This window comes from Oryctolagus cuniculus, chromosome 1, assembly GCF_051225735.1.
Source record: "Oryctolagus cuniculus isolate XC-2025 breed Fujian yellow rabbit chromosome 1, ASM5122573v1, whole genome shotgun sequence".
NCBI classification, from domain to species: domain Eukaryota; kingdom Metazoa; phylum Chordata; class Mammalia; order Lagomorpha; family Leporidae; genus Oryctolagus; species Oryctolagus cuniculus.
Window position 1 is genome coordinate 63,425,760 of NC_142867.1, and position 14,478 is coordinate 63,440,237.

General features: G+C 44.0%; 1 protein-coding gene across 8 annotated transcripts in view; it reads left to right on the forward strand.

Moving 5' to 3' along the window:
* RNF121 (ring finger protein 121) overlaps positions 1 to 14,478 on the forward strand; it is an 88,012-nt gene that overhangs the window by 18,298 nt on the left and 55,236 nt on the right. For 5 of the 8 annotated variants that reach the window (XM_002708529.6, XM_089330201.1, XM_089330204.1 and 2 more), the window contains exon 2: positions 11,813 to 11,850. The exons of the other annotated variants lie outside the window; for them this stretch is intronic. In XM_002708529.6, the coding sequence (XP_002708575.1) occupies positions 11,813 to 11,850 (38 nt within the window). The remainder of the gene's footprint in view (positions 1 to 11,812; positions 11,851 to 14,478) is intronic. 8 annotated transcript variants of the gene reach the window in all.

Genomic DNA, 14,478 nt, shown 5'->3' on the forward strand with positions numbered 1-14,478 from the left:
CCTGGTCTCCCATGTGAGTGCAGGGGCCCAAGAACTTGAGCCATCCTCTGCTGGTTTCCCAGGTGCCATTAGTAGGGAGCTGAATTGGAAGTGGAGTATCCAGGACTCGAACTGGTGCCCATATGGGATTCCAGTGCTGTAGGATGGGGCTTTAACCTATAGCAACACAGCACTGGCCTCAAGTAGATTTTGAATGTAAGTGACACAGTGACTGGTGAGAAGGGCATACGGTTGAATGGCCTGGATTAAGTTTGTAGCTTGAGTAATAAAAAGGAAGGAAGGGATGGCAGGGATATTTTTTGCCTCGTTGACCTAGGCATTGTGGTACACCAGCAGATTTTCCTTTTCAGAGCCTCCTCTAGTCCTGGCTGTATGCTGTGTTGGGTTTGAAAAGTATTTACTGTTGGCTCTTAATGATCACTTAGAGTTTCTTGTTAGTGTTTCTCTTCTGAGGAGTAGTCAGTATTTAGTTTAGCAGCCACAAGGGTGGAACCTCTATGTCAGCTCTGTGTCTCTGTTGTCCAGATGCCAGCCTGTCTCTTTTCTTCTGTATCAAGTTCAAAGCTCCTTAAGAAAAAGAAAGGTATTTCTGGAAGAACTGAATTGCCATTCATTGCTGTGGATGAACACAGCTTGTGATTCTGTCACTTGCTTGACATCTCCCCCACTGGTGAAGGGAATGGAGGGAGGGACTAGTTTTCTGAGTGATGGGGCATTTTGATAGCTACTCATGAGTGTCAGTCACAGCAGGGATGGGTTTATACAGGAATGGCTTCTTAGCCCAAGAGAACAGTAGTAACGGTATATGAAAAGGGACATTCTATTGGTTTCAGATGCCTTTCCTCTTTCCTCTTTCCTCTGGATTCTGCAGCATCTCCACTGTTTTTGTTCAGTATAAAATTACTCACTGTATTGGGGTTCTCTAGAGAGACAAAATCAATAGGAAATAGTGTATGAGTAAATGAAGGGGAATTTATTAGGGTAATTGGCCTTGTAATTATTGCAGCTGAGAAATCCCATACAGATAATCTGTAGTCTGGAGACCCTGGAATGCTGGTATCATTGCTAAGTCCGAGTCCAAAGACTGGTACCAGGGAAGCCGAGGTTATAACTCTTAGTTTGAGGCTGAAAGCCTCCGCATCACAAGGGGCCACTGTTAGAATCCTAGAGTCCTAAGACCAGCAGTTGATGTCCAAGGCAGGAATCAAGCATGTGTCAGCTCTTGGAGCCTGAGACTAATTTGCCTTCTGTATTTATTCTCTTTGATCCCCAACCTTTGGATGATGGCTGCCCATGTTCAGGCTGAGCCCTCCCACCTAATTCACTCAGACTCACATGCTAATCTCCTTTAGAAACATCCTCGCGACACACCCAAAATAATGCTTTTCCAGATTCTAAGTACTGCTTAGTCCAGTGAAGGTGACACCATAAAATCAACCATCGCATGTAGTCTTTGAGTATTTCCCAATCATTTGCTTTATGCTTGGTACTAGGTGTGAAGTAGGAGAGAGATATGGGACAAGTAAGCAATCATACTTGTCTTCAAAGCACTGAACATTATTTAATATTAACCTAACATTTACTGCACATATATAATGTGCTAGATTATGTGCTAGTTTTTTTGAAATGCAAAAATGAATAAGATTCAAATGATCCATGTATTATTTTATACTTACTAGGATAGGATTTATATATAAAATACATAAAGAACTTATATCTTGACAAGAGAAAGATAAATAACTCAATAAAAGATGGACAGAAGAACTTAATAGACTTTTTCTCCAGAGGAAAAAAATGGAAATAATAAGTACACGAAAAAGTGTCCAACATCATTAGCCATCAGATAAATGAAATCAAGATCACAGTAATTTCTTCACATCCACTAGGATGCTGTACTCAAAAAGAGGATAACAAGTGTTGGCAAGCACATGGAGAATTTGGAACCTTCACTGATGGTGGAACTGTAAAATAGTGTAACCACTGTGGAAAACAGTGCCTAAGAGGGTTAAACATAGTTATGTGACTCAGCAGTTTCACTCCAAGGCATATACTCAGCAGAAATAAAAATGTCTACAGAAAATTTACACACAGGTGTTTGTAACAGCATTACTCATGATAACAAGAGAATAGAAATAAGCTAAATGTCTATCAGTGATGAATGGATAAATGTGTATATCCTTACAATGAAATATTATTTAGTAAGAAAAAGTAAGACTACTAGGGGCTGGCACTGTGACATAGAGGGTAAAGCTGCTGTCTGCAGTGCCAGCATCCCATATGGGTGCTGGTTCCAGTCCCGGCTGCCCCAGTTCCAATCCAGTTCTCTGCTAATGCTTCTGGGGAAGCAGTGGAAGATGGCCTAAGTGCTTCGGCCTCTGCCATCCACATGAGAGACGGAGAAGAAGCTCCTGGTTCCTGGCTTTGGATTGGCCCAGCTCTGGCTGTTGTTGCCATTTGGGGAGTGAAGCAGCAGATGGAACATCTCTCTGTCTCTTCCTCTCTCTCTCTCTCCACCCCCCAACTCTCTCTCTAACTCTGCCTTTCAAATAAATAAATCTTAAAAAAAAAAAAAAAAAGAGTAAGACTACTGACACTTGATTTAGCATGAATGATTCTTGAAAATGTGCTAAGTGAAAGAAGGCAGTCAACAAAAGACCTCTTGTTTTATGAATTCATTTATGAGGAGCCCAGAAAAGTAAATGTATATAGTAATGTAAAGGACATTAGTGGTTGCCATGGTTTTGGGGTGGAAATGAGGATTTAGCTGGAGGTTTCTTTTTAGAGTGATGAAGGGACCGGTGCTGTGGCTTAGCGGGTGGGGCTGCTGCCTGTAGTGCCGGCATCCCATATGAGTGCCAGTTCGAGTCCAGGCTGCTCCACTTCCAATCCAGCTCTCTCCTGTGGCCTGGGAAAGCAGTAGAAGATGGCCATTTGGGGAGTGAACCAGCAGTTGGAAGACCTCTCTCTCTGCCTCTCCTTCTCTGTTGTGTAACTCTGACTTTCAAATAAAAATAAATAAATCAGAGTGATGGAAATGACTTATGATGGTTGTACAGGTTTATAAATGCACTAACAGCCTTCGAATTCCTCACTTAAAATGGATGATATACCTCAACAAAGCTTTTTTAAAAAGAGACCCTTGGCCTCATTACTCCACCTGAGAGGAGATGTAACAGACTTAAAATTCCTGGAGAGTGAGAGCTGTTGTCATGGTATCCTCAGTTTAGAGTTTAGCTTATGATCATTTAATAGTTACTGAGTGAAGACAGGAATGCCTCACGAAGGAGGTGATATTTGAGCTGCATCTTAAAGGGTGAATAGAAGTGAATTAGTGAAGGTGATGAGGGAACACTGTAACAGCCAAAGCACTGAGGCCTAAGAACGGGATGTTAGAATGTTAGGTGGGGTCAATGTGGCTGCAGCATAAGCCATTTGGTGGAGAGTGGTGAGATAAGGAAGCTATTTAGGCCAGATTATGAAGTACCTTGTGTGTTGTACTAAGGAGTTTGGACTTTAGCCCAAAGGCAATAGAAAGTCAGGAAGATTTGTCTAAGATGATGATGATGATGCAGGCAGGTGTGTGTCTAATAAAGATCACTGTGGCTGCTCATGTGTTCCAAGTCTGTCCCAGCAAGATTAGAGTCAGGGAGAGTTTGTTGCTGGAGGCCATTGTGATAGCTCAGGAGAAAGCAAGGGTTAAAATCTGAACTAAGGCAGTGTGGCAATTTCATGGGTGGGTAGGTATGATCAGCCTACGAGCAGTCCACACTGTAAGTTCATAGAGGTTGGTATTGTTCTGGAAGGATTCTGGAGTAGGTCACATCTGGTTTGGGTCATTAAGGATTGGTCAAAACGGTTAGGGTATATGAGAAGCTGGAGTGCATAAAGGAGAGAGTGATGGGGTTGAGGGACTAGGTGGGAAGGAAGCTAGACTGAGAAATAGGAATTTGATAGGATAGAAATTGAAGAAAATGTTCAGTGACTTTAAATTTGAAAAGTTTAATTTAAAATGTTCTACAACTCAGCTGGCCTGAAGGCTGTGCTTCTGTTGATGTTGGAGGGGTGGAGGATGAAGAACAAACAGCAGCCACAGCAGTTGTTACAGGCAGCGTCAGGTTTCACCTCACTGCCCGAAGTGTGCAACCTGTGTCATGCCTTAGCATTTGGCTAAGCGTATCCAATGTCAGTGTGAGCCCAGGCTGATTTATGACCTTGGAGGTCTGAAAGGTGAAGCAGTGCCACTTTGATTTGTTAACCTTGAATTATTGGCAAAACTAAGGAGTTGGGAAGAATGCAAACGAGAGAATAGGGAGCTACAAATGTGGATGGCCTGTGAACCCTTGGACTTGTTATCCTAATCATCTAGCACACCTCTGTATTTGTCCTCACTGGATAGAGCCAGCCAACCCTCAAGTTCAGGAGCTCCTCCCTGTCTCTTCTGCTCCCTGGACTGTGAATATATGAGGGGAAAAGGCTGAGCTTATTCATCTTTAATGTTTTATGAAAAAAATCAAGTCTCTAGTTCCTACTTGATCTCTAATATGATCTAGCTACATGGTTGATCCCTTCCATGAGTCACTAACACGGAAAATCAAAACCACATTGAGCTGCTATTTCATGTCTACTGAGGTGTTTTAATCTAAAAAGACAAAGATTACAAGTGTTGGAAAGGATGTGGAGAAATTGGAACTGTCATACTGTTGGTGCTGCCGTGAAATGGCACAGCTACTGTGAAAAACAGTAGGGCAGTTCCTCAAAAGTTTAAACATAGTTACCATATAACCCAGAAATTCCACTTCTAGAGAAATAAAAACACACAGAAACTTATGGACAAATGTTCATAGCCGCATTGTTTGTAATAGCCAAAAAAAATCCCAAAGTCAATCAGCTGATCAGTGGATAAATAAAAGGTGATATGAGCATATGAACTTTGTCATATGAGCTCATATTTATTTATTTATTCGAGAGGCAGAGAGAGGTCTTTCATCCACTGGTTCACTCCCCAAATGGCTGCAACGGCTGGAGCTGGGCTGATCCAAAGCCAGGAGTTTCTTTTGGGTCTTCCTTGCGGGTGCAGGCACCCAAGCACTTGGGCCATCTTCTGCTGCTTTCCCAGGCCATAAAAGAGGTAGATTGGAAGTGCAGCAGCCGGAACACGAACTGGCACCTGTATGGGATGCCAGCACCGCAGGCGGAGGCTTTAGCCTATTGCGCCACAGCGTTGGCCCCAGTAGTAAGCTTCTTACCATTTTTCATCTTTACAAAAATTTTCCCTTGCCTTTCTCTGGCATTTTTTTTTAAGATTTATTTATTCGAAAGTCAGAGTTCCACAGACAGAGGAGAGACAGAGAAAGAGAGGTCTTTCATCTGGTGGTTCACTCCCCAATTGGCTGCAATGGCCAGAGCTGCGCCGATCCGAAGCCAGGAGCCAGGAGCTTCTGAGGCTCCCACGTAGGTGCAGGGGCCCGAGGACTTGGGCCACCTTCCACTGCTTTCCCAGGCCATGGCAGGGAGCTGGATCGGAAGTGGAGCAGCCGGGTCTCAAACCAGCATCCATATGGGATGCCGGCGCTTTAGGCCAGGGCGTTAACCTGCTATGCCACAGCACCGGCCCCTCTGTGACATTTTTGGATAAGCTTTCAAATCTGGCCTTATAGAGATTGGCATGACTAGGGACCCTGTGAGAGCCTAGGTGGGGAGTGATTGGCTAGCAGCGAAACATTCTGTGTGCAGTTCAGGATTTGGAAATGGGCCCATCAATTGATACTCTTGCCATGAGAGCCTACTTAATCAGCTACTTAGGCTTTGGAAAAGATGCCTTCACATTGGATTCGTGCTTGGTCCCAAATGAATAAATTCCTCAATGAGGGAGCAAATAAAGATTTCTTCACAGATGTTGCAGATCAATTATAGTTTACAGCATTCTTTTTTTCCCACTTGAACTAGAAGACTGGCTTAAATGTAATTTCAATAACCTTTCAGTTCAGGAGACAAATATTAAAGCCAGATCATATTTTGCTCAACGTTTGTGCTGCTCTGTGATTGCTGAGTCTGATTTCAGCCTTAGTGCTTGCCCTCTGAGGCTCTGAAAGTGTTGCTGTCCTGGATGTTACCAAACTTTGGTTCCTCAGCCTCTGAGAGTAGTCTGTAAAGTACACGCATTCTTCTGGGAGGAAAAGCAGTGAAATCATTTGGTTATCTTGAATGTGCTTTCCTCATTAGCCTTGTGATGAAGTCAGAAGTTTTATTCTCTGTTGTCCAAATGGAGGAACTGAGGCATAGACAGTAGCTTGCTCAGTCCACTAACAAATATTCAGGCTTGGCACAGTTTTCTGAAACTTCAGTGGACCTGCCTTGCTTTGTTGGGACTGGCACTGTGGCATAGTGGGAAAAGCTACCAACTTCGACACACGGGCAACTGTGTCCTGGCTGCTACACTTCCGATCCAGCTCCCTATTAATGGTCTGGGGAAAGCAGCAGAAGATAGCCCAAGTCTTTGGGCCTCTCCACACATGTGGGAGACATGGAAGAAGCTCTTGACTCCTGGCTTCGGCCTGGCCAAGCCCTGGCCATTACAGCCACTTGGGGAGTGAACCAGTGGATAGAAGATACTTATCTCTGTCTCTCCCTCTCTCTCTCTCTATAACTCTTTCAAAATAAATTAAAAAAATTTTTTTAAATGTACTTTTTTTTAAACAGTGATTTTCTTTTTTTTCTTTTTTTTTATTTAATTGACAGAGTTATAGACAGTGAGAGGGAGAGATAGAGAGAAAGATCTTCCTTCTGTTGGTTCACTCCCCAAATGGCCGCTACAGCCGGCACTGCTCTGATCTGAAGCCAGGAGCCAGGTGCCTCTCCCTGGTCTCCCATGCAGGTGCAGGGGCCCAGGCACTCGGGCCATCCTCCACTGCCCTCCTGGGCCACAGCAGAGAGCTGGACTAGAAGAGGAGCAACCAGGACTAGAACTGGTGCCCATATGGGATGCTGGGGCCGCAGGCGGAGGATTAACCAAGTGAGCCACGGTGCCAGCCCCAAAATGTACTTGTTTTGTTAGGTAGTTTTAAACATAATTTCTCTGGATACTCCCCAGTGTCAAATGAATCCTTCTTTCCCAGATGCTCATTAGTTATTTTTCCACTGTTTGTTTACTCTCCAATTTAAACATCTCCAGGTGGACACTGGTTTGTTAGGATACTTTAAAAAAAAAAAAAACTTATTTTATTTGTTTGAAAGGCAGAGTGACAGAAATATCTTTCATTCCCTGGTTCATTCCCCAAATGTCTGCAAGAGCTGGGCCTGGGCTAGCTGGAAGCCAGGGTCCAGGAACACCATTAGGGTTTCCTACTTGGGTAACAGGGACTCAAGTACCTGATTAATCGGCTGCTACTTCCCAGGTACATTTTCAGGGAGCTAGATCAGAAGTACAGCAACCAGGACTCAAAGCGTTGCTCCAGTTGTGGGATGCTGGTATTGTAAGTGGCAGCTTAACCTAACCCTCTGTGACGTGATGCCAGCCCTCAGCATACTTGCTTTTGTTTTTGGAGAGAATTCTGCTCAGTTCCACAAGTAATCATTGAGTGCTTTATAAACACTCATATCTGTGCTGTTCTCCTTGGAGGCTACAAAAGCAGTGTAAGGTATTTCTTGGTTCTGAGGGAGATTCTAGGTTTATGGGATGGGAGCAGAAAAGGCAGGGCTAAGACTAGGGTGAGATAAATAAGTTGTGAGAGTGCAATCTTTAAGGAAGTACACTTATTCTCAAGGTTGTGCAAGTGCAGGATCAGTACTGAGAGTGGATGCCACTTTAAATTTTGAGCTCTAGGTCCCTTGCTTGTCCTGCCTTGAACTTAAGAAGCAGTTTCCTGGGCCAGCACTGTGACTTGGAGAGTTAGGCCTCTGCCTACAGTACCTGCAATCCTGTATGGGTGCTGGTTCAAATTCCAGCTGCTCCAGTTCCAATCCACCTCCCTGCTGATGTGCCTGGGAGGCAGTGGAGGATGGCCCAGGTGTTTGAGCCCTTACACCCACATGGGAGACCCAGAGGAAGCTCCTGGCTTTGGCCTGGCCCAGTCCCAGCTTTAGCAGCCATTTGAGGAGTGAACCAGTGAGTGGTTCTTTGTCTCCTTCCTTCTCTTTCTGTATTCTGCCTTTCAAATAAAAGGAAGAAGAAGCAGTGTTATTGGAAAGCATGTATAAGATAACATAAGACTATGAATGAGTGGTATAGATCAGTGCTTCTAAAATTTAATGTGCATGCCAAACACCTGAAGGTCTTAGTAAGAGGTAGATTGTGGGGGCCTATAGTGTTACGGGTTAAGCTGGCTGCCTGCAATGCCAGCATTCCATGTCCAGCTCCCTGCTAATGTGCTTGGGAAAGCAACAGAGGATGGCCCAAGTCCTTGGGCCCCTGAACCCACATGGGAGACCAGGAGGAAGCTCCTGGCTTCGGCTGTTTGGGGAGTGAACTAGTGAATGGAAGACTTCTCTTTGTCTCTCCCTCTCTCTATCTGTAACTCTGCCTTTCAAATAAGTAAAATAAATCTTTAAAAAAAAGTAAAAGTAGATTGTAGTTCAGTAGATCTGGAATGTAGTGAGCACCAGCATGGTGCTGAGCTGCTAATCCTTGAGCCACGTTTTGATCCATTCTGGAGAAAAGCAGAGGGCTGACTTCACTGCTAGGGGATCAGGAAAGCCTTCTCCAGGAAAGTGAAATTGAGCTGTTTTCTCAAAGGACAACTAGGATTTGGATAGGAGAAAGAGAGGGGAAGGCGCTGTAAGTAGAAGGAAGAGCATACAAAAGCCAGGGACAGCGATCCATTCCATGTGTTTTGGAACAGTGAACAGATGAACTTGGCATGATGTAGGTCCAAATTGGAAAAGAAGAGACTTTTGATAAGCAGCATGAAAATTGTGCATTCCTTTAGGATGTGGTCCTTGATTGTCTGCTCAGGACCCTCCCAACTGAACCTTTCCATTTGTGTCATCTGTTTCTCCCCTTTCAGAGTATTGGAATCTCTATTCTTTTTGGGAAGTTGAAGGACTGATTTAGGGCTCCTGAATAAATTCATTATGGCAGTGAGTGGCTCAGGAAAAGGAAGGAGGGCGTCTGACTTCATTACCTTGAGATTGGTTGGACAAACACAGCCTTGGGGGAAAAAGTTTTTTTTTTTTTTTTAAACTTAGCTGGGACATACAGAAGTCAGAAAGCCCTCCTTAAATAGTGATGAGCATTCCCAGTATACATACTGAGAGGATGCCTGGGAAATACGTGCTGATTTGACTTGATGGTAGAAGGAGTTCTGCTTGTTTCATTTCAGTTTTCTGGAGTTACTGGAACAGTGGGAAACCTGGCCTTGAATAGTGGGGCTGTGGAACCTTTTTTTTTTTTTTTTTTTTTGCCAATGACCATTTGTATATTTATAACATCATTTCATGGACCATACAAAATTATCAACTTAAAAATGAGCCTGCTATACGTTTATTGAACTTTGAGTCCCACCTGCAGTTGCCTTGGCAGGGTCAGACAAGATGATTTCATGGGACCTTATGTGTTCCCTACCCTTGTCTAAAGGAATATATTTTTTTCTTTCTTTCTTTATTTTTTTTGACAAGCAGAGTTAGACAGTGAGAGACAGACAGAGAGAAAGGTCTTCCTTCCATTGGTTTACTCCCAAAATGGCCGTCATGGCCAGAGCTGCGCAGATCCGAAGCCAGGAGCCAGGTGCTTCCTCCTGGTCTCCCATGTGGGTGCAGGGCCCAAGCACTTGGGCCATCCTCCACTGCCTTCCTGGGCCACAGCAGAGAGCTGGACTGGAAGAGGAGCAACCGGGACAGAATCCAGTGCCCCAACCGGAAGTAGAACCTGGGGTGCCGGCGCCGCAGGCGGAGGATTAGCCAAGTGAGCCGCGGCGCCGGCCAAGGAATATATTTTTTAAAGATTTATTTATTTATTTGAAAATCAGAGTTACACAAAGAGAGAAGGAGAGACAGAAAGGGAGGTCTTCCATCTGCTGATTCACTCTCCAATTGGCTGCAACAGCCAGAGCTGTGCCGATCTGAAGCCAGGACCCAGGAGCCTCCTCTAGGTCTTCCCAAGCCAAGGACTTGGGCCATCTTCCACTGCTTTCTCAGGTCATAGCATAGAGCTGGATCGGAAGTGAAGCAGCCAGGATTTGAACCAGTGCTCATGTGGGATGCCGGCACTGCAGGCGGTGGCTTTACCCACTATACCACAGTGCCGGCCCTATAAAGGAATAGTTGATCAATTGATTTGAGTGTTTCTATGGCCTTGTCTGTCTTCTCTAGATCAAGAAACATATTCAGTTCAATTCACTATGAGAAAGTTATTGAGTGACATATATGTACTGAGAGTGGGTATGCTTCTGTATGGCCACAGGAATTAATAAGAGTTGAGCTCTGAACCCAAGGAATTTACTATTATTCTAGAGCAGTAGTTTTTCAACTGGGGCAATTTTTGTTCCTTGGAGGACGTTTAATAGTCTCTGTAGACATTCCAATTGCAACTGAAGGAAGCTATTTGTAGTCCACCCAAAATGAAGAATTAACCACCCCAGAATATCAGTAGTGCCAAGGCTGAAAAACCCTACTCCAAAAAGACAAAACCCCCAATTAGAAACAGAATTGTGAGGCTGGAAGGCCATGCCTTTAGTTAACCGCAGAGCAGAGTCTAAAGCTCATATTGCACCAGTTTGTCCTGCTTGTTACCATGGGGCCGTGGTCAGATGGCATTGTATGACAGAATATTTTATCTGGTTTCGTCTCCTCCTAATCCTGATTCATGCTATCTAACCTAGTCATATTCAATTGTTTGTGTGCTGTCAACTATTTCTTTATGTCCAGTTAGTCCCTTTGTCACAAGTGTATTTCCTTTTTTGTTTTTAATAAGAAGCTTTTAGTTTTCAAATTTTAATGTAACTTTTTTATTTGAAAGAGATGGAGAGCAATCATTCATTTGCTAGTTCATTCCCCAAATGCTTTCAGGGCTGAACCAGGCACTCACAATGGGATGTGGGTGTCCCAGGCAGTGTCTTAATTGCTGTACCAAATGCTGATCCCATATTTCTCTCATGTCTTCATCTGAATAATATTTAACACCTCTTTCAGGAAGCCTTCCCTGATCTGTAACACTCCAGATTGGATTAAAAGCTACTTCTCTATTCTTCCAGAGTTAATCTTTATCATATAATAAATTTTCTGAGGCCAGCATTGCGTTGTGGTGCGGGTGTTGGTTCGAGTCCTGGCTGCTCCACTTCCAGTCCAGCTCCCTGCTAATGCACCTGGGAAAGCAGCAAAGAACATCCCAAGTCTTGGGCCTCTAGACCCATGTGGGAGACCCAGATGAAGCTCCTGACTCCTGGCTTTGGCCTGGCATAGCCCTGACCATTGTGGCCATTTGGAGAGTAAACTAGTGGACGGACAACTTCTCTGTCTCTCTCTCTCTTTCTAACTCTAACTCTGCCTTTCAAATAAATAAAATGAGCCTTAAAAAAACAAAGGAAAAGAATTTTCTGTTTATATGTCTGTCTTCACTAAGCTGTAAACATCTTGTGAGTTAGGACTCTTTCACTCTTCTGACCTCATTGCTTAGCACAGTCATAGATATGGGCCAAGTAAGGGGGTAGAGAAGGGAAAGATGGAGTGATGTGTTGGGAAAGACTTCCTAAAGACTATAATATAAAACTTGAAGCCTCCCTTAGTTCCTTAAAGATATTGATGAATGTGTTTGCAGTTCATATTTGGCAGGGACAGTTCTAAGACAGTAATGGATTTCTCTGGTGGTGTCTTTCTACAGGTTGATATGTCAGACCTTTCCCCAGAGGAGCAATGGAGGTAAGTGTGGCAGTGTGGGCCCCACAGGCTGGGAACTGTAGCTAACTCAAGTAATAAAGTTGTTTATCTACCTGTTTCTGTCTGGGAGGCAGTGGCTCGAGATCAGCAGGACAGGTCTTTTAGGATCTTTCTGAGCACCTAGGTCAGTTGTGGATAGTTCACTTTGTCCAGGGGACTAGGTAGATAATCACACCAAACCATCCAGCTGGATTTGAAAACATTCATGCTTTTAGTAGGCATGTGATCTTGGGCAAATTACTTGTCACTGCCTAAATTTACCATATTTGTAAAGTAAGGATCATAGCAATATTGATAGCTCATAGGATTGTGAGAATTAATAGATGAAAATCTTAGAACAGTGCCTGGCATGTGGTAAGTTTCCAGTAAGTGTTACCTGTTTTGAAGATGATTATCATCTTTTTTTTTTTTTTTTTTTTTTTCTGACAGGCAGAGTGGACAGTGAGAGAGACAGACAGAGAGAAAGGTCTTCCTTTGCCGTTGGTTCACCCTCCAATGGCCGCCGTGGCCGGCGCACCGCGCTGATCCGATGGCAGGAGCCAGGTGCTTATCTTGGTCTCCCATGGGGTGCAGGGCCCAAGTACTTGGGCCATCCTCCACTGCACTCCCGGGCCACAGCAGAGAGCTGGCCTGGAAGAGGGGCAACTGGGACAGAATCCGGCACCCCGACCGGGACTAGAACCCAGGGTGCAGGCGCTGCTAGGCGGAGGATTAGCCTATTGAGCCGCAGCGCCGGCTGATGATTATCATCAATAACATCATTATCATTAGCTGTGACACAATAGAGACCGTTGGTTGAGAACATGGGAAATGTGTCTTCTGATTTCAGCTTTGCTTCGAACTTGTTTTGTAACCAGAATGAGTCAACAAATATCTTATTTTCATGATTTCTCCTCAGTAAAAGGGTTTCAGAGCACCTGCCCTACAAACTTCACAAAATGACTGGCCAGTTAGCTGAATCAGCCTAGTAACATTTAGTTGTGAGGAAAAACCCTTTATTTAGATTAAAATATTGATTATAAAAATACGGAATGGCAAAGATAGCAATTCATTTGACATACCTAGTGAGATGTTATAGGACTTTAAGCTCAAGATGCTTCAGTTATATAGCTCAGCTATCAAAATACTCTAAATAGTTGGGAAGATATTTGTAGTAATTTGTTCTCTGCTTTAAGGAGGTGACAATTGTATGAAAACTTCTGTCTGTTTTGCTTAGGCCACTTGCCAAGATTTTGAGATTTTAAGCACTGTATATACAGAGGATCTTTAACTGGATCATGTCTAGAAGGCAAACAGGGTTAATAGTCTTTATATCATGATGTATTAACAGTGGTTAAAGGATCTAGAATTGTTAGATTGTTAGAATCCAGCTCCCTGCTAATGGTCTGGGAAAAGCCGCAGAAGATGACCCTAGTAGTTGGGCTCCTGCCACCCACATGAGAAACCCCGATGAAGCTCTTGGCCTCTGCTTTGTCCAGCCCTGGCCGTTGTGGCCATCTGGGGAGTGAATCAGTGGATGGAAGATCTCTTTTTCTCTGTTTTTACCTCTCTCTGTGACTCTGACTTTCAAATGAATAAATCTTTTAAAAAGGGAATATATTTAATAATCAAGGTATATTGACAGGTAGTGAGCTTTCTGCCCCTAAAGCATTAGAATTTTATTCATTTATTAGCAAATATGAATATCTACAATGTGCTAAACACTGCTGGGTCTAGAATAGATTATCTTAAAAGGCATATGTTGGGGCCGGCGCCACAGCTCACTAGGCTAATCCTTCACCTTGCGGCACCGGCACACCGGGTTCTAGTCCCGGTCGGGGCACTGGATTCTGTCCCGGTTGCCCCTCTTCCAGGCCAGCTCTCTGCTGTGGCCAGGGAAGTGCAGTGGAGGATGGCCCAAGTACTTGGGCCCTGTACCCCATGGGAGACCAGAATAAGTACCTGGCTCCTGCCATCGGATCAGCGTGGTGCGCCGGCCATTGGAGGGTGAACCAACGGCAAAAGGAAGACCTTTCTCTCTGTCTCTCTCTCTCACTGTCCACTCTGCCTGTCAAAAAAAAAAGAAAAAAGAAAAAAAAAAGGCATATGTTGGGGCCTGTGCTGTGGCATTAGTGAGCTAGGTCTCTGCCTGTGACACTAACATCCCATATGAGTACCGGTTCATGTCCCGGCTACTCTTCTTCCAATCCAGCTCTCTGCTATGGCCTGGAATATTAGTGGAAGATGGCCCAAGTCCTTGGGCCACTGTATCCATGTGGAAGACCCGGAAGAAGCTCCTGGCTCATGGCTTCGGATCGACCCAGCTCTGGTAGTTGTGGCCATTTGGGGAGTGAACCAGCAGATGGAAGATCTTTCTCTGACTCTGCCTCTCAAATAAATATTTAAAATCTTTAAAAAGAAAAAGAAAAGGCATATGTTTTTAGCCAGTTGAAGCAAAGATTGCAAAAACAGTTTTTGCATTGAATGAGAACTTAAACTGGGGAGTTCTCTGATCTGTTTTTGATCTCTTCTTTGATTTCATGTTGTACACATCCATTCAATTATATAGTGTCTGAGAACATGGAGCTTTTTTCTTGGTATTTTTATACTTTCCTACAATCCTTACATATT